General features: G+C 34.9%; 3 protein-coding genes across 5 annotated transcripts; 1 reads left to right on the top strand and 2 right to left on the bottom strand.

The window, feature by feature from the left end:
• Positions 1–188: 188 nt before the first annotated feature.
• On the bottom strand, positions 189–3,132 carry LOC133669714 (large ribosomal subunit protein mL43). Of its 2 annotated transcripts, none has more exons than XM_062089946.1 (4): positions 2,994–3,132; positions 2,293–2,372; positions 916–1,112; positions 189–725 (listed from the first exon to the last, which is right to left on the bottom strand). In XM_062089946.1, the coding sequence occupies exons 2-4, from the start codon at positions 2,370–2,372 to the stop codon at positions 553–555; spliced, it is 450 nt and encodes a 149-aa protein (XP_061945930.1). In that variant the 5' UTR covers positions 2,994–3,132; the 3' UTR covers positions 189–552. The 2 variants fall into 2 exon arrangements, with proteins under 2 accessions (XP_061945930.1, XP_061945931.1); XM_062089947.1 differs by having other exon boundaries at positions 315–725; positions 916–1,022; positions 2,994–3,131.
• A 1,725-nt stretch (positions 3,133–4,857) lies between these two features.
• Positions 4,858–6,310, top strand: LOC133668965 (senescence-specific cysteine protease SAG39-like). The gene is made up of 2 exons (XM_062088978.1): positions 4,858–5,293; positions 5,589–6,310. The coding sequence occupies exons 1-2, from the start codon at positions 4,858–4,860 to the stop codon at positions 6,179–6,181; spliced, it is 1,029 nt and encodes a 342-aa protein (XP_061944962.1). The 3' UTR covers positions 6,182–6,310.
• A 2,197-nt stretch (positions 6,311–8,507) lies between these two features.
• On the bottom strand, positions 8,508–18,950 carry LOC133669715 (protein THALLO). Of its 2 annotated transcripts, none has more exons than XM_062089950.1 (17): positions 18,838–18,950; positions 18,618–18,757; positions 18,278–18,369; positions 17,866–17,929; positions 17,246–17,397; positions 16,900–17,040; positions 16,627–16,763; positions 15,235–15,322; positions 14,809–14,988; positions 13,919–14,098; positions 13,749–13,826; positions 13,458–13,597; positions 13,235–13,376; positions 12,337–12,620; positions 12,072–12,132; positions 8,959–9,027; positions 8,508–8,840 (listed from the first exon to the last, which is right to left on the bottom strand). In XM_062089950.1, the coding sequence occupies exons 2-17, from the start codon at positions 18,727–18,729 to the stop codon at positions 8,730–8,732; spliced, it is 2,031 nt and encodes a 676-aa protein (XP_061945934.1). In that variant the 5' UTR covers positions 18,730–18,757; positions 18,838–18,950; the 3' UTR covers positions 8,508–8,729. The 2 variants fall into 2 exon arrangements, with proteins under 2 accessions (XP_061945934.1, XP_061945932.1); XM_062089948.1 differs by lacking the exons at positions 8,508–8,840; positions 8,959–9,027 and adding exons at positions 11,333–11,779; positions 11,902–11,970 and having other exon boundaries at positions 18,838–18,949.
• Positions 18,951–24,782: the final 5,832 nt, after the last annotated feature.

Here is a 24,782-nt window from a genome sequence, read left to right as displayed (position 1 = left end):
AAATACATTTCATATCAGAATATGGCTAGAACAGCATGTGGGAATTCCCCCCTAATAGTAGCTTTGTTGCTCACCGCACATCAACTAGCTGCAACACCAGCTAGACCTGTGACAGGAGAGAAAAGAAATAGGGGAACCTGGGACTCCAACTTGTACGAAGATAGGGAAATAAATGGAAACAAGTAGCAGATAAGAATCCCAGTTTGGTCAAATAACCTTTGAATTCACATCAGAATCCCAATAAATCCTATTAGTCGTGACAATACACTAGGCTGGTAAGTCGTGACAATACACAAAGCTGGTAAATAAGAGGATAACTGAATTTTATCGAATGGGATAGATATGCAAATGTCGTGTCTTTTAGAACAAAACAAACTGGGACCAAGTCTAGGGCCAAAGTTTTGGAACGTCTAAAATATGACCGGAAGTTCAAGCTAACCCAAGAAAATACATTACAGATGACTTTCACTTGATCCCGGTGCCAGCATGTTATCACAATATCTTCATGAAGCTAAAGCCACGAGAAGTTGTAATATAGAATGTTTTCGTGCTTCAAAATCTAACATCAGTCGTCCATGTACCCTGTACGCTAGGGTGTTTGGTCACATGCCTTGTCGGCAGTTTTTTCACTTTTCTTCCCAACGCATTCCTTAGCCTGGTAGCATGAAGATGTACGTCTTCTGATGTCAAATTCTTCACACATACCACCCTCTCATTTTTGTTCTCTGTTTGCATGCCAAAAAGAAAACATTGAAAAGGCTTTACCAAATGAATGAGCACAGACACATTCATGTTGCAGAGAAGAATTACTATTTAGTAGAAATAGACCCTAGTTCTCGTATTTATTGTTGTGTGTGAAATAGAGAGAGAGAGAGGGAGAGGGAGAGGGAGAGGGAGAGGGAGGGAGAAGCTTACTGTAAAAAGCCTTCAAATATGGATGCTGACCGCGAGAAAGTTCAGTGATCACCTCTAGTTGTGGATTGCTATCCTTATATGCCGGCAGGTTTGACTCTATGAAGGCCCTGCCATATTCATAATTAAATCGATAACTACTAATTGTAGAAAAGCCAGTGGCCAGGAAAATCAGCAAGGGTGCTATAAGCACCAAGGACCTATGAAGGTTTGGACTTCTGTTTAGGAATAAAAATCAACATCCATCCATGAGATTCACACAAACATACAGGTCATATATATAGAGTTCACTTACAGGCTGTTTGAAAACTTCCAAATTGAATAGAAATGAAATCATTTCAACAACATTTATCCAATTCTAGTGTTTGAAAAACTTTAAGCAAACATAAATGAATTCTACAACCAATCAAAATTAGAGTTTTTTAATAGATTTGCAAATCACACCACTTTTGGTGTAATTTGCTTCAGAATCGGCTCATTGAAAATTAATCCCACTAAAATCAGGGGTGCGGTTTGCTTCATAATCAACCCCTTGAAAACTAATCCCACTAACACCCTTCTCTACACCCTTCTCTCTCTCACATCTGCTTGGAAGAAGTTTTTTGGGGATGGTGGCAATTCGGATAAATGATTTATTTTCACTAACTTAAGTGAAATGAATTCCACAACTTTAAAACCTATTCCAAACAAAAGAATTCATTTAGCAAATCAAATCAATTCAATCTACTTAAATAGATGAAATTAATTCTAGTATAGAATTGGTTCCAAAGAGCTGTTAATGTTTGGTCTTAGTGTCCATTGATTTTTTTCCCCTCATAATTTACAAAGTTGCTCACAGATATAGATCTCTATGACATTGAAAAATGGAGATTAGGATAAGGTTTGATGAAAAACATATTTTACCTCCATAATAACTTTCAGAATTCTTAATCCTAGTTCGAGATGCTGCTGAGTTAAACTAGGATGATAAAGATGAAAAGTATCCAAGTACTACCATCTCCATAGCTGGTTGGGTGGTAAGAACACCTGCCCTGCTCATTTTTCGAACTAGTCTGGGTTAAGTAAATGGATCCTTTGCCTCTATGAAGTTCTATTTTCAAGCAAACCTTCTGCAAACTGATGTCATATCAAATCTTTTACCACATCAAATGGAAAATCTTTTGGTCTACTTCCACCCTTCCTAACTCCTACTTCAATCTGATCTATACACTTTCTCCCCAGTGCACCCATGGACTTATTTTGAACATGACCAAAACTATAACATTCGACCTCCCATAAGTTGAGTTTAACATGCATCGAATTTGCTTCTAGATTTCTTAGATACAAAAACTCATCACTCAGTGATTAAAACATATGTGATCTATAGGCCGAAACTCATACCTGATACCCCTACTACTTCCTCCCCAGTCACAGTAGCTCACAACCAGCTTTTTCAGCTGCCATATACCTTTCCAAGCCATCTGACATTAGAAAACAATGAGCTAACAACAAAACTTACACAATAAAAACGCAAAATTTTCTCATTAACAAATGAAAAATCTCTTTACCTTAAAGCATACAAAGTTACAAAAAACAAAACCAAACAAGCAAGTGACATGATTATTTCCCATCGAAACAATCACAAATTCCTAAGCCACTCCAATCTAAAATCAGCTTAAAATCAAACAATCCACATGAACAATGACATTTCCTCACTTCTACAAACACTCCAGAGTTATCATCTCTGAATACTAATCTGCTCTTCAAATGAAAGAAATAGAAAAGGGTCTCTTCAAATTATTAAAGCCGCCTTACACCTTCATTAATTTGCACAACAAAATCACATAACAAGCAAAAGAAGAAAAAGGGTCTGTTAAAAACACAATCTTTCAATGAATAAACAGACAGAAAGTCACTAAAAACCCAACATTACCATTCAATTAATAAAACCCATTAAATAAACAGAAAAAGATCAGATCTTTTGCTCTTTTTGCAGGAAAAAAATCCAAAAAGAAGCCAACTTCAGAAAACCCATAAATCCAAAGAGAGCTACAAGGGTGAAAAAGACAGGTACTCAAAATGAAGCTTTGAGAGAAACTGACCTTAAGCTTTGTTGATGGGGCTGCAAGGGTTTTGCGGAGAAGAGGGACAGGGCGTTGCTTAGTGAAGGTTTTGTGGGGTTTTGGTGGCAGGCTGGTTACAAAAACTTTATTTTTACCCCCATAGGCTTTTAATGTTTCTCTTCTATCCTTATGGTCTACAATTTTCTAATGCTACTCCTATTGTTTCTAAGACGTTCCAATTTCACCCCTAAACATCAAATTGCTAATGAAATCTATCGATGAACCTTCATTTGATTTTTTTCAACTTTCTTGTGATTTTAGATTGAATCGAAAAAGAACCTCAAGTCATGAGCTTATTAAGTTAACTTGTACGTCATTAAATTTTTAAGTTAACTTATAGGTTACCGAGTTAATTTATATTAATTTTTTTATTATATAAAATTTTTAGATTAATTCTTCGATAATTCTTACGGTAATCTTGTTTAAGTGTAGAGTGAAAATCAATTCATCCAATAATATAAGAGAACAAATTATATAATCCCGATTTTAACCCAAAAATTCGGATTGAAGCCTTAGATTTTGCCAAAAGAAAAAGATCATCACAGGCAAGTGAGTTCTATATACATGTGTCATGATCATGATCATGCTCGTGAAATTAAGATTGTAGATTGATTGCCCCGCAAAAATTAGATGATCTTATGTTTAAAGTAAATCTTTACGAGTGAGGAGGGCGACCTTTTAGCGTTTGGTTACAGTTCTATATACATGTGTAACGATCCTATTTTAATCCAAAAATTCAGGACAGAAGACAGGAAGACAGCAGAGACATGGACGTGAACTCCAAATTAAAGATGAGACTTTCTGCTGGTAGCCCATTCTGGATTTCCAGGTTTCACTGCATCTCAGCATGGCTAACTAAAAACGACGGCAAGTCTTTGCCAATTATGAAAAAACTCCAGGATTGCAAAGTAGGCTGTGGTGGACTTCAAAGGATATTTCGAAGAATTTCTCCATTGTCTGTTCAAGCTCGGCTGGAGTACCTGCAATTATCCTCCTTGGAGGGCAAGAAACCTTTGAATTGAGTAAAATTCTAGTGGGATGTGTCTGATCATAATGCAAAGGTTACATGAATTCCCTTGGAATTGCTAGGAATGTACGTACCCTATGATAAATGCCTCAAAATTCTGCGAATTTCAAAGTATTTCCATCGCAAGGTATCCGAGATGCTAAACATATCAACTTTCAGACAAAGTTTATGTTGAAGGGCCGAGCTTCTTTTACGTTGCTCGAGTAACTGTAATGCAGTAGTATCTTTCATTTGAAGAATGAAAGGAACTGCAACATTTTCAGGGCAAGTCTTTGTCTTTTACGATGGCCAAGATCAGAAAGAAGGAAGACTTTTGACTGCTTTTATTATCTAGTATGAGGAGTGAAGATCAGTGTAAATATCAATGACTTCCAGCCATGATTCTCAGCTATTTTTAGATACTTCAACTGAAGTTAGCATAAGCTGCCTGTGAATTTGAACACGGTTAACAAGCCTAGAGACAGCAGGATCCTGCCAAGAATGAAGCCTCCAATTACTGTCAAGTCAATTATTAAATACTCAAAAAACATTTCCTTTAGGTTCTTTTTTGTTTTTACCATAAAAACAAATTTAGATAGTTGAGAAGATATTTAGCCATGAATCAGAGCAGATTGCACGGGACACTACTACCTGGCCATCCAAATCAAATGCAATTTTCCGGTTACTCTAAGCATCCTGATCTTCCTAAACAAGTGCTTATAGATTAATAAAGCAATCAAATAGGAACATTAGCATACTATATATAGAGGTTTGCTGCATATGTGCAGCTCATTCATTTCTAGTTAATACAGTTTAACTACATTTTATAGATAAACCATGGTTTCGATATGCAAAAGGCAATGTTTCTTTGCATTCATTCTCATTTTGGGACTGTGGGCTTTTGAAGTAGCTTCTCGGGAGCTCCAAGAATCGTCCATGTCTGCCAGGCATGAGCAATGGATGGCCACATATGGAAAGGTCTATGTAGATGCTGCAGAGAAAGAAAGACGGTTCAAGATATTCAAAGACAACGTTGAATACATAGAATCATTCAATACTGCTGGAAACAAACCATATAAGCTAAGTGTTAATAAATTTGCAGACCAAACCAATGAAGAGTTCAAGGGTGCTCGTAATGGTTATCGGAGGCCATTTCAGACAAGACCAATGAAAGCTACATCATTTAAGTATGAAAATGTTACTGCTGTTCCTGCTACCATGGACTGGAGAAAGAAAGGTGCTGTTACTCCTATCAAGGATCAAGGCCAGTGTGGTAAGTTTAATATGTTAATGTTTTTTCACTTGTCTTAACAGTTTGGATGATTTTCTAATATGGTATCGGAATTGCAATGACCAAATATTTTGGATTCAAGTTCTAGAATATCCTTTGCATCAAAATTAATTTGACATCTATCGAGGCTCACGCATACTTGTAGTTGCAAGGCCAGAATTTTATTCTAGCGCCAAGCAATGCATCCTTACCACTGCATTTATGCTGCTGCAGACTATATGTTACACTTGTATTAATGTCAAAATATGTCTGCTGATTTTGTATGGGACAAAAACAGGCAGTTGCTGGGCCTTTTCTACTGTGGCAGCTACTGAGGGGATCAATCAACTAACCACAGGTAAATTGGTCTCCCTATCCGAGCAAGAGCTTGTAGATTGTGACACCCAAGGTGAGGATCAGGGCTGTGAGGGTGGTCTCATGGAAGATGGTTTTGAATTCATAATCAAGAACCATGGCATCACAACTGAAGCTAATTACCCCTACCAGGCAGCTGATGGGACTTGCAACTCAAAAAAGCAGGCATCTCATATAGCCAAAATAACTGGCTATGAAAGTGTTCCTGCTAACAGTGAGGCAGAATTGTTAAAGGCTGTGGCCAATCAGCCAATTTCTGTTTCCATTGACGCAGGAGGGTCTGACTTTCAATTCTATTCAAGTGGTGTTTTCACAGGAGAGTGTGGAACAGAGTTGGACCACGGTGTTACAGCAGTTGGTTATGGCGAAACCAGTGATGGTACCAAATATTGGCTTGTCAAGAATTCATGGGGCACTAGCTGGGGTGAGGAAGGATACATAAGGATGCAGAGAGACATAGATGCCGAAGAAGGTCTCTGTGGCATAGCAATGGACTCTTCTTATCCAACTGCCTAAATATATAGCCCACGGTCCAGATCTGTGGCACAGTTCTTGTGAAAATGCTTGTTCTCTATCGTGTAAAAATGCTCTGTAAGAACTCTCTGTAAATCATGAACTTCAAGCAATGGAATATTTCTACAAATATCCCACCAACTTGTTCAAATGGTTGGTAATCTATAAAGTGATGGTACCAAATAATGTAAGGCTCGTCTTATGGAGAGAAATTCGATTAACACGTGGACTTTTTGATAATTGATGAGATGCTTGGGCCAAGTGTTTTTTAGAAAATTACATTTATCATCATATAATTTAATTAAAATTATAAATTTTTAACTATTTAGATAGATGATGGTAAGTGATAAAAGCTTGGAATCAAGAGATTTACTCCCTTTATAATTTTAGATTCAAATCCTGTGGTTGCTCATATGATGACTACTAGAGGCTTATATGATCGTTAACTTCAAGGCCCGTGAGATTAGTCGAGGTGCGCGCAAACTGACCCGAACACCCATATTAAACTAAAAAAATATTATAGTTTTTTATGAAGTTTTAAAAAATTATAATCTACATTTGAATTTTATACAAGCTATATTACTTAATATCCTCTAAAAAAAATATATGATGATTTAGAATGTCATTATTTTTTATTTAATAACTAAAATCAACTTATATTAAATATTACAACTTTACTATAATTGTTTTTTGAAAAAAAATAGCCACCGCCTTCAACCTTTTCTCCCTCATTTTATAAAATCCTAACCCAGCCAGACCAGCATCAATACTAGTCGTGACTCTCGTCTTCCAACAGCGCCGATCTCTCTACCGCGGACAACACACACCATAATCCCTCAATCAACCCAGAAAAAAAATTAGTACCGAAACTCCATCCTATTCTTCTCCCTGATTTTTCCTCTCAATGAAATCACAGAGAAACTGCTACCAGTTAATGGCGGGGAGAGATGAGGGGTTACTTGTGAAGGAGAAAGCATAACGTGTTTCTGAGTCCACCTTTACATGAATTTGGCACCTTTCCCCTTTCAGAATCGAAGAGATGTGGTTTTGAAAGCAGCAAATTCTTGTGGAGGAAGAACAAACATTAGCTATCCAGCTGTGGGAAGGAAGATCAAGACCCGTGTGAACATATATATATTTTACATAAATTAACTACATTTATATTTATTAGCGTCATATATATATTTTTTAATTTGTGGTTCCCTTTTTTTGCATTAAAATTACTTTAAGATTTTATTCCGAGCATAGCCACTCACACACACGCACGTGTGTGTGAGTGGTGGCCCATATAAGACTTTATCGACGGGAAGGCCGCCTAGTCAATTTTTCGATCCCCATTATTCGAAGTTAGCTGCAGAACAATTTCTTGAAGAATCAAGAAACATGGCAACGAAAATCAACCATCAGATTTCACCAAATTCAGGTCCAACAGAATTGCAATTGAAGTCTATCTTGATAATCACTTTCACAACTGGTATGTTTCTCAACTTACTCCCTCAAGAAAACATAGATGGGAATCCAGTTCCTACCGTGATCTTTAAAGGTCACCCTTCAATATTCCATGCCTTTGTGATTTCTGTCATCTTTGCTTTCACGGGTTCCTTTTGTTCTCTGATGATTGATAAGAAGCCTAAGGTTAGCAGGTTTTTTGCTTATTTATCAGTGATTTCCATGGCTTCAGTCTTTTCTACTGTTGTTTTTCCCTTGTTTTTAGATAGTTTCAAGTGGGGTTTTCAGGGGAAGAAGCAGGTCATGGTTGAATAAGATTGAATCAAGACATCCCCAAGGCCCTGCCCTTTATGTGAAAAATCTTTCTGGCTGCGGTTTGCAAACCCTAGTTTAGGGTGGTTTTTTTTTTTTTTTTTTTTTTTTTTTTTTTTTTTTTTTTTACCTTGGTGTGCTGGTGGTGTTTTGTGGAATTTATGGTGCTCTATATTTTCGAAAGCTATTAAGTATTGAATAAATAAAACTGGGTTGTGTTTTTCTCTCCCCCTTTAGCTTGAAAGAAAGATTGTGGATGTTTTTACTTGGAAGAGATGTTGTAGTTTGCTGTGTCAGATGCATAAATAATGAGCTATTTCTTTCAAAATTATTAAATTATATGGTAATTAACCTTTAAGAAATTGTCAAGGACACGAAGGAATATCTCCGCTTTTAACCGTAAGAAATTCTAATAATTTTGGTTTGGTTGGAGACCAGAAGTGTTCATACTAAAATCAAATTTAAAGACTAACTGGAGAACCCTATTGAATTAGAAGAAGGAAATGGCAGATTTTCCACCAAATCATAGATATAGAAAAAAAATAAAATCTTTTTCATGTGCAAGGAGTTTGAAACAAATCAACAGCAATCCCTTGTTTTTGTTTTAGCAATGTCACGTCTTCACGAAGACTATGGGAAAGTTTCTAAGATTTTATGCTCCTCGAAATTCTGGCTTTCAAACATGTAAAGCTTGAATCATCAAGTCAAGCAGTTTTCAGGAGGAAATTTGTCTTCAATTAAAATTTTAAACTCAGCACTTTCATGGTACAAAAGAACACAGTGCTTAGTTTCAGAGTCTGATGCTTCGACTAATTCTTGCGTTGATTCCAGAGCTTTCACCACCATAAGGACCAGAAGGTCCTTGCCCTAGTCGGCGCTTCTGTGCTTGATCATGCTTTGTCTGGGCAAAGAGAGGGGGAGAAGTAAGTTACTAACTCAAGGACAATTCCCCAGGTGAAAAACAGAAAGATGTGGAGTAATCTATCATGCGGCAAAATAAACTAAAACAATGAACATACCCTGTATTTCTTCCTTGGATTTTTTGTCAACTTGCTGCGCGGACGTGTGAGCCCTCTGTTCTTCTCAATCTGGTGTCATTAAAAAAACAGAAAGTGCGTACATTTGCAAGTCAATACCAGCAGGGAACGATTATAGTTGACAAAAGATGGTGAAATTGAGGCATTCTTGCCTGATAAGTGATATGACGTTTTCCATCAACGGTTTCAGGCGAGGATGGGGGTGCTGAGATCCTGTAAAAGCAATTTGACAGTTTAATTACATAAATTGACTGAAGGGTTTAATATGAGTTATCTTGGGCAAAAAATTTGACGATTCAAGTAACAAGCAACCGCCACGAGTTCAACTCTCAGAAGGATCTCTGCACTTTCTAGCCAGTGCAGGTACAAGAGCATGGTTTGATTGTAATGTTCAAGAACAGTGAACAAGTAAACCAACCTTGTGTAAATCTCAGCTTTGGCAGCGAGCTTGGCTTCGAGTTTTTGCTTCACTTGTTCGTACAAATCATCTTCTGAGGATTCAGCATCTTCATCCATATCATCATTTTTGTCAGACTCAATTGCAAGTTCATCCTCAGACATAATTCCAGCATCTGCCAGCACTCTAAGCTCATGCTTCCTCCTCCTCTCTCCAATATCTTCTTTCTCAGGCAAATCATCATCACCACAAACAACCTACTCACAGGGGGCTAAAGGGGAAAAAAAAATCACATCGAAATGTAATCTAAATTACTCGGCCCAAACATTATAATTATAAACAAAACTAAATGGCGTAGAGATTTTACTATAATTATAGACATAAATTACTATGGATTGTGATAATAAAATTACATGAGTATGTTGTGTAATTAAAAAGGCCATGAGGGACGTTTTAGTACTTTTCATGTTGAATTTTTTATTTTTTTAATCGAAAAGTTGTTGGCGCGTGTCTACATGCCTCAACGAGTGGGCGGCACTTATGCCATAAAGGTGGCTTGTCAGATGCTTCTCGGTGACCAAATTTCATCGTCCGTCGTTTCACTAGGTGCACAAGCGTGATTTCTTCCACGTAGTGTGGCACGTGTATACATATCATGGTTGGATTACTGTCGGTGATCGATTGTTTATGTTTTTTCTTTCTTTTCTCTCTTTTGACAACTAAAGTACACAAGTATCCTCTCTTTGTTTGTTGTTTGCTTGGGTCTGGCATGACTTCCAAATCAAAGTCACTTAGGTCAACATGACTGTCAAATCCAAAGCTCTTGGATCAGCATAATTGTTAGACCTTGCTGGTTTACCCTTTAGTGACTTAAATATAAACCTTCAATTTAGGGATATTTAAGTCTTTTCAATTGGCTCAATGGTTATTACAAGATTGTCTGGGAGTGTATGTGTCTTCAATTTTTAATACAGTTAAAGTATTTTTTTACTCCTATAGCCAACAAAAATTAGAACTATTTACCAATAGCTTTTTTGGTTTTTTACAATATTCGTAACAATAAAAATACTTCTTTACCCCAAGATTAAAAAAGGATAGGCTGCTAGAAAATGGTATTTTAGGTTTTTTTCAATTTTTATATATAATAAAATAACACTTTGTCTAAAAAAAAAAAGTAATTTTTATCTGGTGTTTTTGTCAGACTCAAGCATCTTGAATCTAGTAACCACGTTAAGTCTAAAAGTCTTGGGTTTGACACTATATCAACTCAAGTTTCTTAAGTTTGGTAATCATGTTTTATGTCACATTCAAGATGTTTAAAATTTTTTCTAAATTTTTAATATAAAAATATTTAATATTGACCCGCTATAAAATACAAGAGTCACTCCAAAATAGTGATAAAAAGCCGAAATCATTTTCAAAAATTCCTCAAGAGATGTTGAAGAATCAAGTTAGGTATTGCTTGTTGGAATGATATCCGTTGAACCTTCAATCATTCTAATAACGATTACAGAAAGCAGCAGCAATATTGGTGAAAAATCTTTTCCTAGCTGGGCTTTTGTGAAAATTAACTATGAACTACTTAGGGTTTTTTACCTTGGTGTGTGGGCTGGTGGTGTTTTGTGAAATTTACGGTGCTCTATATATCACAAAGCTAACAAGTAATGAATAAAGAAAACTGGGTTGTGTTTTTCTCTCCCCCTTTAGCTTGAAAGAAAGATTGTGGATGTTTTTCCTTGGAAGAGATTTTGTAGTTTGCTGTGTCAGATGCATAAATAATGAGCTATTTCTTTCAAAATTATTAAATTATATGGTAATTAACCTTTAAGAAATTGTCAAGGACACGAGGAATATCTCCTCTTTTAACCATAAGAAATTCTAAAAATTTTGTTTTGGTTGGAGACCAGAAGTGTTCACACTATAATCAAATTTAAAGACTAACTGGAAAACCCTATTGAATTAGAAGAAGGAAATGGCAGATTTTCCACCAAATCTAAGATTGAGGAAAAATAAATAAATTACATGTCCGAGGAATTTGAAACAAATCAACAGCAATCCCTTGTTTTTGTTTTAGCAATGTCTCGTCTTCACGAAGACTAAGGGAAAGTTTCTCAGATTTTATGCTCGAAATTCTGGCTTTCAAACATGTAAAGCTTGAATCATCAAGTCAAGCAGTTTTCAGGAGGAAATTTGTCTTATATTAAAATTTTAAACTCAACACTTCCATGGTACAAAAGAACACAGTGCTTAGTTTCAGACAAAAGAACACAGTGCTTAGTTTCAGAGTCTGATGCTTCGACTAATTCTTGCGTTGATTCCAGAGCTTTCACCACCATAAGGACCAGAAGGTTTCTTGATCTGGCGCACTTGCCCTAGTCGCCGCTTTTGTGCTTTATCATGCTTTGTCTGAGCAGAGAGAGTGGGGGAGAAGTAAATTAATAATTCAAGGACAATTCCCCAGGTGAAAAAAAGAAAGATGTGGAGTAATCTATCATGCGGCAAAATATAATCTAAAACAATGAACGTACCCTGTATTTCTTCCTTGGATTTTTTGTCAACTTGTTGCGCGGACGTGTTAGCCCTCTGTTCTTCTCTATCTGGTGTCATAAAAAAAACAGAAAGTGCATATATTTGCAAGTCAATACCAGCAGGGAACAATTATAGTTGACAAAAGATGGTGAAATTGAGGCATTCTTGCCTGATAAGTGATATGACGTTTTCCATCAACAGTTTCAGGCATGGATGGGGGTGCTGAGGTCCTGTAAAAGCAATTCGACAGTTTAATTACATAAATTGACTGAAGGGTTTAATCTGAGTTATCTTGGGCAAACAATTTAACGATTAAGTAACAAGCAACCGCCACGAGTTCAACTCTCAGAAGGATCTCTGCACTTTCTAGCCAGTGCAGGTACAAGAGCATGGTTTGATTGTAATGTTCAAGAATAGTGAACAAGTAAACCAACCTTGTGTAAATCTCAGCTTTGGCAGCGAGTTTGGCTGCTCGTTTTTGCTTCACTTGTTCGTACAAATCATCTTCTGAGGATTCAGCATCTTCATCCATATCATCATTTTTGTCAGACTCAATTGCAAGGTCATCCTCAGACGTAATTCCAGCATCATCCTCGGTCCTAATTCCAGCATCATCCTCAGTCTTAACTCCAGCATCTGCCAACACTCTAAGTTCGTGCTTCCTCCTCCTCTCTCCAATATCATCTCTCATAGGCAAATCATCATCACCAGAAACAACCTACTCACGGAGGAGCAAAAAGAAAAAAAATCACATCAAAATGCAATCTAAAATACTCGGCCCAAACATCATTCACTATATGGTCAGAGTCGCTCCAAAATAGTGATAACAAGTTGAAATCATTTTCAAAATTCCTCAAGAGATGTTGAAGAATCAAGTTAGGTGTTGCTTGTTGGAATGATATCCGTTGAACCTTCGATCATTTTAATAACGATTACAGAAAGCAGCAGTTTCTCAATTCCTGCTCCAGCATCAATTTCAGATGCGAGTAATTAGGATAAATAAAACTCAGCTCAGTATGCATCGAGTCAAAACAATTGAATTTTAAGAGTCTAATTTGTAATGATCCATTTCAAAAGGGTTAAATTTGAAGTGGAATCTTCCAACTCAATTTCTTCTCATCAACTTGAGCAACTTGGGGGTTAATATCAGATGAGCAATCATGTGGATGCTGGAGAATTAATTCCTTTATAAATGATAACTGTTTTAATTGAAACATATCTATCCAGTTGGAGAACCGCTATGCCTAATTTATTTCCAGGCTGTGATAAATTGAAGAGGACATAAAAAGAAAGGGCATGGCTAAGTCACATAAAATAGGATGTAATTAATACCTTTGGCTTATTCTGTTTGGAAATAACAAGTTTGGAAAGTTTCTTCGATCCCAACAAGCTTGTATGCTCATTACTCAATCTATGATTGCCCTTCTCATCATCTACGGCATCGTCATCATAGTCTTCATGGCTTTCAAGCCGTCTGTTCCATTCCATGGAACAAGTTAGTCATCAAAAGTCATAAGCAGCTTAAAATTAAGGAGGATAGAAGCAGTAAAAATACCCATTGACTGGTCTTCGATGCTTCTGAGCTTTATCAGGCTTTGAAGAAAAGGAACTAAAGGCTCCCTTCTGCTTCAATTTTTCCTCCAGGGCAGCTCTTACTTTCAACATTTCCATACTTTGTACACCAACTTCATCATTCTGCCAATTTTGAGTCTCTAAATTTAGCCACAAGCTAACTCAATTATGCAAAAGCATGACAAACAAAGACAGGAAAGCCAAAAGAAAATGCCATGGGATACAAAGGGAAAGAGCTATTGGGAAATTTGAAACTTATGACTTCTTTTATTACCTTACGCTTGTGTTTCCCTTCTTTGCTATTGCTACCTGTTAAAGACTCTGTTTTCAGCAGCTCAATTGCATCACAAAGCTGCAGAATCAACCAGAAATGATGTCAATTTAAAGGATTAAATTGAAAAGACAATCCATGTCAGAACATTAATGAATTGAATATGTATCAACCTCTGCTGGTTCTTGTGTATCAGCTGAGAGAAGAGACAATTCATGGTCCCTTGTGACAGACTGAGATGTCAAAGCAGGTCCATCACCTTCTCTATCTAAGCTTTCAATTGTCTGCATCCCTGGGTTTTTCTTCAGAAACTCATCGAGTTCTGATGGTAGATTCTCGTCGAGTTGCTTCATCTATTGAGAGTAACATGCATTGAGAAAATTGTGAGCTGTAAGGTACACACCTCTTAAATAGAAAGAAGCAGGCCACACCTCACAATGCAAAAACAGTAAGTCAATGGTCCTTTATACCTTCACCGCATGCAAACATGATATTTATGCTCACTGAAACCTTTCCTTTTATAAAAGCCAACAGAAAGAAAATAAATTTAAAGTGCCTAATAAGGGATGAACACTCACTAGATGATAATTTTTAATTAATTAACCAGCATAACATACCACTTTTGTATCCGCATGAACTGTTAGATGAATAACACAGATGCATTACGCCAACCCCACTGACAGTGCAAGCTTTAGAGTTTGAGGGAAATTTAACATGCAATTTGTTCCTTATGATGAAACACAAACTACCTTGCTCACTCCACGCATGTGAGACTTCTTAATGAGGCACACACAATCACATAGACAAAAAAAAAATTACAAATGAAAGTATCAGGAAAAGCAAATTTAAAGCTAAATGATAGCAAAGATAGCCAACCGACTCTGCAAGTTTTAGAGTTTTGAAGGAAACTTGACATGCTGTTTATTCCTTATGATGAAACACAATCTACCTTGCTCACCCCAAGCATGTGAGGCTTCTTAACGAGGCATGCACACACAAAAACAAATGTTCTACAAATTGAGGAATTGGAAAAAGAAAAATTAAAGCATGTAAAGCAGAAAACCTTGTCCAATAAGCCCCTGATCTCTACAAGGCGAGCTATAACAGGGTGATCAAGAACTGGCTGCCCTTCAGACTTCAGAAGAAGATAGAATGTAATAGTTTGGCAATATGACAGCAATAGAAGCTGCTTCACCTCCAGATAGCGCAATCCACTTTCCAGCACGATTCCTCCCACTTTAACCTACAGAACATATAAAAGCATATAACATCCTGACAGCATATGCTTCCAATAGTGAAATTGCAATATCTGGACACGTGATGACTAGGAAATATGACTGCAGTTTATAAAAGAAGAAACTAGGACCATTGTTTAGAAAATCATTTGCCAAAACATAGCATGATGCTTAGGCAAATGGAACTTGCATATGGAGCTCCAGTACAAGGCACAAAAAAGTGAAAGACAATAGTGACAGAAGAAGAAAAGTACCTTCTTTAAAAGTGGATTAACTTTGTTTTCAAGCTCTTCAAGCGTGCTATTGAGCTCAGACAGCAAACCAACCAATTCTGGAGCAGAACTGCAGTAAGAAATGCTAGCTCAGAAATGGGAACCTTTTTATGAAGTAAAACAGGAGCATATTTGAAAATATGGAATTAAAACCATGGAAAATCAGATAACTGGTAACAACAAATTTATGATAGTTGGAGCACCACATTTGTGTCTAACAGTAAGGGGATTCGATACTTAGAGAGAACATATGGAAAACACACGACCTCCTCCAACAACAGGCATAAAAGGATATAACAAATCCTTCAGAGCACTAAAGACCACCCATAGATTTCAAATAATATTACATGTAAAAATGGGGCTTACCATGGAGCTTTTCATGATCCCATTTTAACAACCACAATTCTAAACCGCTGAATAGTCCCAAAAAATTAAGCAAATGTCAATAGCATGTCATCAAACACTTGCAGCTATCTCACCTACTTCATTATGTACCTAGAGTTACATGTTATAATAGTGGGATTGTTATAATAGTGGGATTTCACCACTAGTTTCACGTTACCTTGTCAGTTCAATAATTATTATCTGCATTCCTCTATTTACATCTTATCTAGAAGCATAAAATTCATTGTTTAGCCAGGAAATAGAATGTAGATAAATACATTTAACAGCAGAGAAGAGCAGGGGAGATCCAATAAAATAAGGAAAAAATTTGAACGGTGAATCTGAGCATCTAATCCAAAATTCTCCTCTCATTGCTAAGGTATTTTCAATAAAGTTGCTCGAAATATTTGAACAATATCATCTGGCTTAACATGTGAAATTTCTTTACAAATACTCACTTCGCCAAAACTTGATTCCAAACAAAGATTCCATGGGAAGATCTTTTACTATTATAGTTTCATAAGTAATTGGTTCTTCCCTTTCAGGCTCTGAATATGCTTTACCCTTACAAATTATTTTCCTATTTCTTATTTGAGGAATGCTAGCAGCAGTCACTCATTAGATTATGACATGTCTTATGTCACTTAAAAGAAATACCTAGAAATTGATAGACTTTTCATATTAGAAAGTAAGAACAAAGAAGAGTGTTCTTTATTTTTTTGAAAAAGAAAAATATGGTCATGGGTTTAGCCAGTTTCTAGGTTATTTCTTTTAAGTGGCATAACATGTGTCATAATCTAATGAGCAACTGTTTCTAGCAGCTGTTAAAGAGACTGCTGCTAGCATTCCCCTACCTATTTTACAGCTTTTGTTTGAATAAAAACAACTCGATAAATAAAAGTCATTTCTTTGCAACTCCAGTAACATGGAAGTGTATAGAACCATAGAACCTACAAACAATAAGCAAACAATAAAGCTAAGAGATTTTACCTAGAGATAATTTCCATTTGCTCCTTCCTTGACAGCTCATTCAAATCTTTGTTTAGCTCAAAAGTTGTACCCAAGTCATCAATGGCCTCTTTGCTCAAACGAGCTTTCTTTGCGGTTTTTCCTTGATTTGAGATTTCCTAAGAAAATAATCACACTCATACAATGTCTTTAAAAAGATCTATTCATTGATCCACTTTGAGATACTAAAACTTTAAGAACTGAATTCACATCACTGTTACTCTGCCAAACAAACAAGACCATGGTTAAGCTTACCCCTAGTGTTAGCTCCTTGTTACTTTCATCTTCATCATCTTTAAGGCCAAAGTCTTCCACTGATAAGTTTTTTGCTCTTTCTCTCTGTAATTTCAATACCTCATCCTCCTCTTCCTTTAGGGCCTCATCACTTGAATCTAACTGTTAAACATCAAACATCAAAATGTTCAGGATATTCCAAAGAGAGCATCAAAGCAAGAACAGAAAAAAAATATAACACACACAAACATGTAAATATATAATTCCACCTGATATTAGGTAGCTTAACTGAGAAAATGGCGAGATGTAAAGCAATTAGAAGGCGGATGGGAATGAGAATCATGGCTCTTGATATTTAAATTCTCACCTCGATATCACGATTATCACCACCATGATAATCATGGCTCCTGTTCCCACTCCATAAAATATTTTGTGCTCCTTCCTCATCTTCTTCTTCATCTTGCAATTCACCATCAAAATCTCCAAACTTTGCTCTTAAGAACTTTTGCTGCTTTATAACTGCAGATAACACGCAATAAGTGACAAAATCAATAACGTGAAACTAGTTCACTATTCTGCCACTTCCAAGAACTGTAAAAGCAGCATGCAGAGTGGTCTTCTAAATTTACTAGTTAAATAAATGATTTAATCAATTATAAAACTGTTATCATTGCGACAAATGCTATTACTAAACAAAAGTAAAATTTGACTGATTTAATGAAGTAACCAATATATTCATTGGAGAAATATATCCCATGCTGATGTTGTAACTTAAAGTTTAAGTTTCACCCTCGCTTAATATATACAATCCATTTGTAAGAAGAGAATAAGAGAATTCTAAAGAATGCATACACCTCAGTTCAAAAAAATGAAATATCATTTTTTCAGAGAGATTAATTAATCAAGCAAAGGATCACTTTTACTTTACATCAGAAACTTTTTCAGCACCCAAGGAAAAAAAAATGCAAATGAAGTCAAGATTCTTACTTTTCGCAGCCAATCCAGTATCTTGGGAGTCGTCATCGTCTTCATCCTCATCATTGTTAATAGCCTGTTAGCAGTATCAACAAGAAAGTGACAAGAGAAAAATGAAATCAGAAAGCACAAAAGGTGGATAACAGTTTAACACTCTTTTAACACATAGGATGAGGAAACAAAGTTAAAAGCACAATTCCAATTTTTCTCTTTCAAATAAACTCCCAAGGACAAAGCTATAGAAAGTCATCACCAGTCTTCATTCCCCAATGAAATAAGATAAACCCTTTCACATTTTCAATCTACTTCAACAACCCAGCAACAAAAATACTTTCTACACATTACACTGACTATACCATTATAACAAGCACATATAACAATTACAGGAAAACTGATAATTTAATTATTAAAAGCAGCCAAAAACCTCATCATCAAAAATAGGTTCTTCCTCGTCGTCACTTAATTCCCCAACATCACCATCTACATCAAGCCGAATAATATCCCTCTGTTTGTGAACTGCAAACATTCAAAACAACAACAAAAACAGAAACAAATCAAAACCCATGATTTCTTTCCTCAACTAAGCCCTAACCACCCATCAAAACAAATAAATATTCAAACCTTTTTTCCTCCAACACAAATAAAGTCAATAAAGGAACCAACAGCTACATTAAAACCAGTAACTCAGAAAAAGAAAAACACCCCCACAAATCCCATAACCCAAAAAACGTAAACTTAAAGATGATAAACAAGAAGTAACATACAGGAATCAATATCATCATCCATGTCTTGTGGGTCAACATATTCACCACGGGTTTTTCTCTTACTGCTTCTGCTGCTACCGTCTTTCTTTTGACTCCTTCCTTTCTTTGCCATGGCTTTATGAACCCAACAAATTTAACACCTGCAACATACACCAAAACAAGAATTTATCAGCTTACACTAAATTTCACAAAGAAAAAAGAGTAACGCAAAGGAAATTACGGTTGCTTCGTTTGACAGCGGGGAAGAAAGAAAACGCAAAAACCCTGAGAGTGTTGAACTAGCTATCGTTCACGCTGCTGGGGTTTAAAGTTTTGTTGGGTTTGTATTTTGGGTTTTGCTAGTGAGCCTAAACTATAAGACATATGGGCTAGAAGCCCACGCTTTTTACCCGAATTTTGTTCCTTGTTATTATCATTATTATTATTTTAAGATAATAGATGGTATTTTTTAAATAACTACCTTATTTTATGCATAGTTTTAAAACCTAGCCCGGCCCGGCAGGTTGACCCAATGCTGAAATTGGGTCCGGTTGAAGAAAAAACAGGGAAAGAAAAAACCTGGTGTGACCAGGTTGACCCGGCGACCCGGTCAAAAACACGGTTGTATCTCGTTGACATTTTTTTTTTTACTAAAATGACGTTTTGATTTAAAAAAAAAACATTGATCCGGACGACCCGGTAACCCGGTCAAAATCCAGAACCAGGGCTTTGAACCGGGCCGGTTCTAAAAATTATGAGCTTATGGGTTATAGTAATCTAATTTAAAATATATATTTATATTATATAAATATATTTATAGAATATTTAGATTTTTTAATAAAATATAATATATACATATTTTAATATTGATATAAACACAGGCATATATAATTTAATATATATATATATATATATTATTTTATTTTTTATTGGATAATAAATAATAGTCAAATAATGAATATTTATATGAAAAGGTGAGACCCAATGGATAATTTATAGATATTCAATTTTTTTACCTGATTGATAATGAGTTAAATATAAATATCAAGAAACCTAGCTTATAGGTACCGATTAATATCCTTGGGTACTGGCATGCACTAAAATAAATCAAATCTAGGTTATATCATTCAATTTGTGTCTTTTGTTTCTTGATTTGTTTTTTTCTCTTGGTTATTTTCAGCCACATATATTAAAAAAAAAAATTTGTATCTTCTTGAATTGTTGAACACAAAATCATAAAGTAGTGTTCTTGTTGAATTCTTGATCTTGCTGCAATATATACATAAAAAAGGTGTGTTCTTGAATTTTTCTTCTTGATTGCCAAATTGATATACAAAAACAAGGGCTTGATTTTGAAAATTTTGATTGTTGTTGCTAAAAAAAAAAGAGAAGAAAATAAACATTCTAGAGTTGGCCGAGAGCTAGGGAAAAAAAATTGGTCATTGGCAATTTATGTTGCTTTTTAATTTTTTTTTTTCTGGTTCTATCATTGCTTGATTTAATTTTCAGTTTAGATAGTAAATCTCTTTAGTATTATTGCTTCCATTCAGTTTATTTCGCGTCTTCGAACCGTTATATTACTCGTATAAATTTTCATTGCTACTCGTGAATTTGTCATCGTAGTTTCGTTTCGTTAGTTTCATAAATTTCTTACTTCTTGAGTCTATATCAAATTTAGTGATTCATAGCGTAGTTTGTTGCTTTTCTAAATTGTCGCTAAGTGATTTCAAGAACTAAAGAAATACAATTTGAGTGAAAAAAGACGCAGGGAGCATATTAGAGTGAAAAGCCTATAAATTTGTGTGAAACACGAGTGTGTGAGGTGTTATTTTTATTGCTAATGATTTTCATACAGGTTTAAAAAAAATGTCTTCTAATAGTGTGTCATAGAAGAAGGGTGAAATCCCAGAAGATGGGCTTTCGAGAATACAACAACATATGAAATTTATGTTTGGTGAGTTGATGACTAGGATTGAAAAATTAGAGACTAAGTCTGATAGGGGACGTAGTAAAAAGGGTAAAGAAACTAGGAAGGAGGAGAGTGTTGGTGGAAACTCTCCAGATGAAGTCAAGGACGATCTTAACTGTGGTAGTGGATTTCATACACATAGGGGAGAAAGGTATGAGAATCAGCCAAAGAGGGGACATATTCGGCCACATAGGGATTTTGAGTATAGAGAGGATTTTGATGAATTGGGTGATGTAGTATAAAGTTAAAAATCCCAGCCTGTAAGGGAAAAAACTAATCTAGAAGCTTACTTAGATTGGGAAAAAAGGTGGAGATGATTTTTGACATCGATATGTACTCTGAAGAAAAGAAGGTTAAGTTAATTGTAGTGGAGTTTACTGATTATGCCATGGTTTGGTGGGAGAGATTGGTTGTAGAAAGAAGAAGGAATAGAGAAATATCAGTTAGTATGTGGAAGGAGTTGAAGACAATAATGAAGAAGATGTATGTTCCTAAACACTGTTATAGGGAGTCGTTTAATCATTTACAAATGATTACACATGGTAATAGAAGTGTGGAGTATCATAAAGAATTAGAGGTGACTATGATTAGAGCTAATGTTAATGAAGATGAGGAAGTTACTATGTGTAAGTTTTTTAATGGCTTGAAAAGAGACATAGCTAATGTTGTGGAGTTGCGATCTTATGTTGAATTTGAAGAGTTAATGCATTTGGCCATTAAGGTTAAATGACAGTTGAAAAAAAAGGGCAGTACACGATCTGGAGCTTATTCAGGGTCTTCATCGGGTTAGAAGTTGAATTATAGGAGAGAGGGTAGTGCATCATCGAAGCCTTTGGTGACTTTTAAGGTTGTCAAACCTACATCCATGAAGAAGTAGATTTCAGCTAGTGATCAAAAACTTAAGGGAGAAGTCCAACCAAAACATAATCATGATATAAAGTGTTTCAAGTGTCAGGGATTATGACACTATGCATCAGAGTGTTCGAATCATCGAGTTATGATTATAAGGGATGATGGGGAGATTGTGTCCTCTAGTAAGAAGTTTGATTGTGATGACATGCCACCACTTAAGGATGCTAGTGATTTAAAGTATGTTGTTGGTGATAAAGTTTTGGTGATTAGAAAGTCGCTTAGTGTTCAAACTAAGAAGGATGATGTGGAGCAACAAAGGAAGAACATCTTCCATACTAGATGCCTAATCAACGATAAGGTATATAGTATGATCATTGATAGTGGTAGTTATACTAATGTTGCTAGTGTTATTTTAGTTAGAAAGTTAGGATTGAATACCATAAAGCATGAGAGGCCTTATCAGCTTTAATGGTTGAATGGATGTAGTGTTGTTAAGGTGAATAACAGGCGATGATTTTTTTTCCAGTATGCAAATACAAAGATGAAGTGTTATGTGATGTTGTGCCTATGCATGCTACTCTTTTGTTACTAGGGAGGCCTTGGTAATTTGATAGAAAAGCCAAGCATGATGGGTTTAAGAATAAGTATTCATTGGAGAAAGATGGTAGAATTTACATACTTGCCCTACTAACATCAAAGCAAGTGTATGAAGATCAAATTCAGTTGAAGAAAAGCTATGAGGATGAGCACTCAGATTCGGCCAAAATGGAAGAACAAACAGAATAACATGGTGAGAATGTGAGGAAAAGTGAAAATAAAGTGAGCTATGAGTTGAAAACAAAAGAGGACAAAATTTCAACCCTTAGAAAATTATGGGAGGGCCACGACCAAAAAGAAAAAAAATAGAAGGGAGATTGAGAGTGGAGAGAAGAAAGAAAAGGTGACAAGAGAAGAATGTGTAGAAAAAGTGGGGAAAAACCTAAATTTCTTTGCAAAATCTAGTGATCTTATACATGCTTATCTTTCTGAATTGCCCATGATTTTACTTGTGTGTAAGGAGGCATACTTTAACTCTGATAATTTGGATTAAAAAATAAAACAGCCCCACAATCCAGAAGAGAACACATTTCGTGTCATTATCACCACAATAGCTCTATAATTGACACAATTACCAACCAATTAAACCCATTAATTATAAAAACACTACTTCCTAAAAAAACAAAACACCAACCTACCAATTTCACCTAAAAAATCACAATACGTCGTGGTTTGAAAAATTACAATTGGAATTTTTTTTTATATCAAAGATGTAATATTTTATGCTTTTTTCTCTTCCTTAGTCACTAACTCAATTTCTAGGCATGAAACATTTATACATCTCTGGTTGTTATTAGAAACTGTTGACATGAATAAAACATCTCATCTTTGGATACAAAATATGTAATATATTAATGCTTTTTACGGTTGATTATTCAAATGCTTTTTTTTTCATTATTGGTACTGGAGGAAGCTACAGATCATATCTTAGAACTCCCAGAAATTCAATAAGAGGTAACCGAAAAAGGCACCGGTGACTCAAGATGCATCGCCCACCATGTTATGTCTTTTGTACTTAATTAGAGTTTTTGTGCAGTGTCCTATTCGATAAAATTTTGTATTGTATGCGTTTTATCTTTCTCGTATTATTTCTATCTAAGTTAGTACGTATAAGAGATCACAATTCCTAAACTCCTCTGATGGTCTCTTGTGTGTTTGGGTTTGAATTCAATCTTATTTAGAGATTTGTCATGTTTTTATGAGGTTTTTTTTTCTTTGTTTTTTTTAATATTCAATAAACCTAAACTACACACACACACACTAATACAACCATCAATAATTAATTAAAAGTTGAAGTTTATTATGCAGAGGAAACATTGGTTTGACGTTCTACACTTGGCATTTCAATGCATTGGAGCCGTGTTTGGTGACTTAGACACGTTTTCTTTGTATGTGCTGATGAGCACCTTCCCCAATGGTATTCAAGACCCTAATAACATTTTAGGAGTCTTATCGGTCGTTATCTACTCCATCCTCACCATTACAGTCGGAAAGCACACATTTATAGTCTTATCTGCCAACAATAATGGAGATGGTAAGCTTAAATGTCATTCCATAGTCCATATTTTACTCATTTTTCTTTATACATACGTTGAATCCTTGCACTTGATCCCTCTAAGTACCTTATTCATCTACATCTTTTGTTGTTAAGATTATAGTTCAATGATGAGAATAATCAATATAGTATTATGTGAGTTGAATCAAGATTTGTGTAGAGATACTGATCATTTTTCCTCTCACATTGGATTAGAATTTACTTAGTAGATCCTAATTTCTTTGAAAATAAACATATATATTTTTTACACTCAAGTTTAGGTTTTTTTTACTAGTAGCTTGTTTTTTTAAAAAAAACTAAGAGAAATTAAAATAATTATCCATAAAAAACTAAAAGGAAAATATGTATCTCTTTGATTGAAACTCTATTTTTTTATTCATGTATTTTTTTTTATTTTGAAAAAGCATGTATTTTTTTTTATCACAAACATTATTTTTTTAAAATACAAACTTATTATGATTTGAAATTCAAGTTTCAATAAAACAAATGTAGAATTTTTACTCTATTGAATGAAAAAAAATAAAAGAATAGTTAATCTTAAAAAGCTATGCAAAAATTTACAAGAAAGTTTTTTTAAATAAAGATTTATCATCATTGAATATTCATGAGAACTTTCTTAAAGAAATTTTGCATATTATGTTCATATATAATGATTTATAAAATAATTATTAATATTACCATAAAAAACTATAATAAAACTATAATTTAGAATTTTATTCTAAATTAAAAAAAAAATGCAACGAGGTGCTTGAACTTGGAGGAGAAGCTTGTGCACCAGGTTTAGAGTATGTTTGGAAACGTGGTCCAATCCATATTTTTTTAAAAAATAAATTTTTTTGTTTAAAATTAATATTTTTAATGTTTTTTAATAATTTTAATATACTAATATTAAAAATAATTTTTAAAAGATAATAAAATATTATTTTTATATATTTCTAAACAAAAAAAAAACTTTAAACACAACCAATATTACAATCTCAAATAAACTCTTAAAAAAAAAACCAGCCTAGGCTTATATTCCGACTTTCTGTATTTTTTCTTAGCATTCAAAAAATGAAACATGAAAAATATAATATAGAGCCGAAATATAAAATTATAAAACTAGATGACCACATAAATTCGCAGAGGATGAACTTCGTTTTGTGTTTCAAAATATTTTTTTTAAAAATTAAATTTGTTTTTTTTTTTTTTTATAAAAAAAACAACTATATCA

This window comes from Populus nigra, chromosome 12 (genome assembly GCF_951802175.1).
Source record: "Populus nigra chromosome 12, ddPopNigr1.1, whole genome shotgun sequence".
NCBI lineage: Eukaryota > Viridiplantae > Streptophyta > Magnoliopsida > Malpighiales > Salicaceae > Populus > Populus nigra.
The sequence above is the reverse complement of the archived record's forward strand: the minus strand, read 5'-3'. Positions and strand labels throughout refer to the sequence as shown.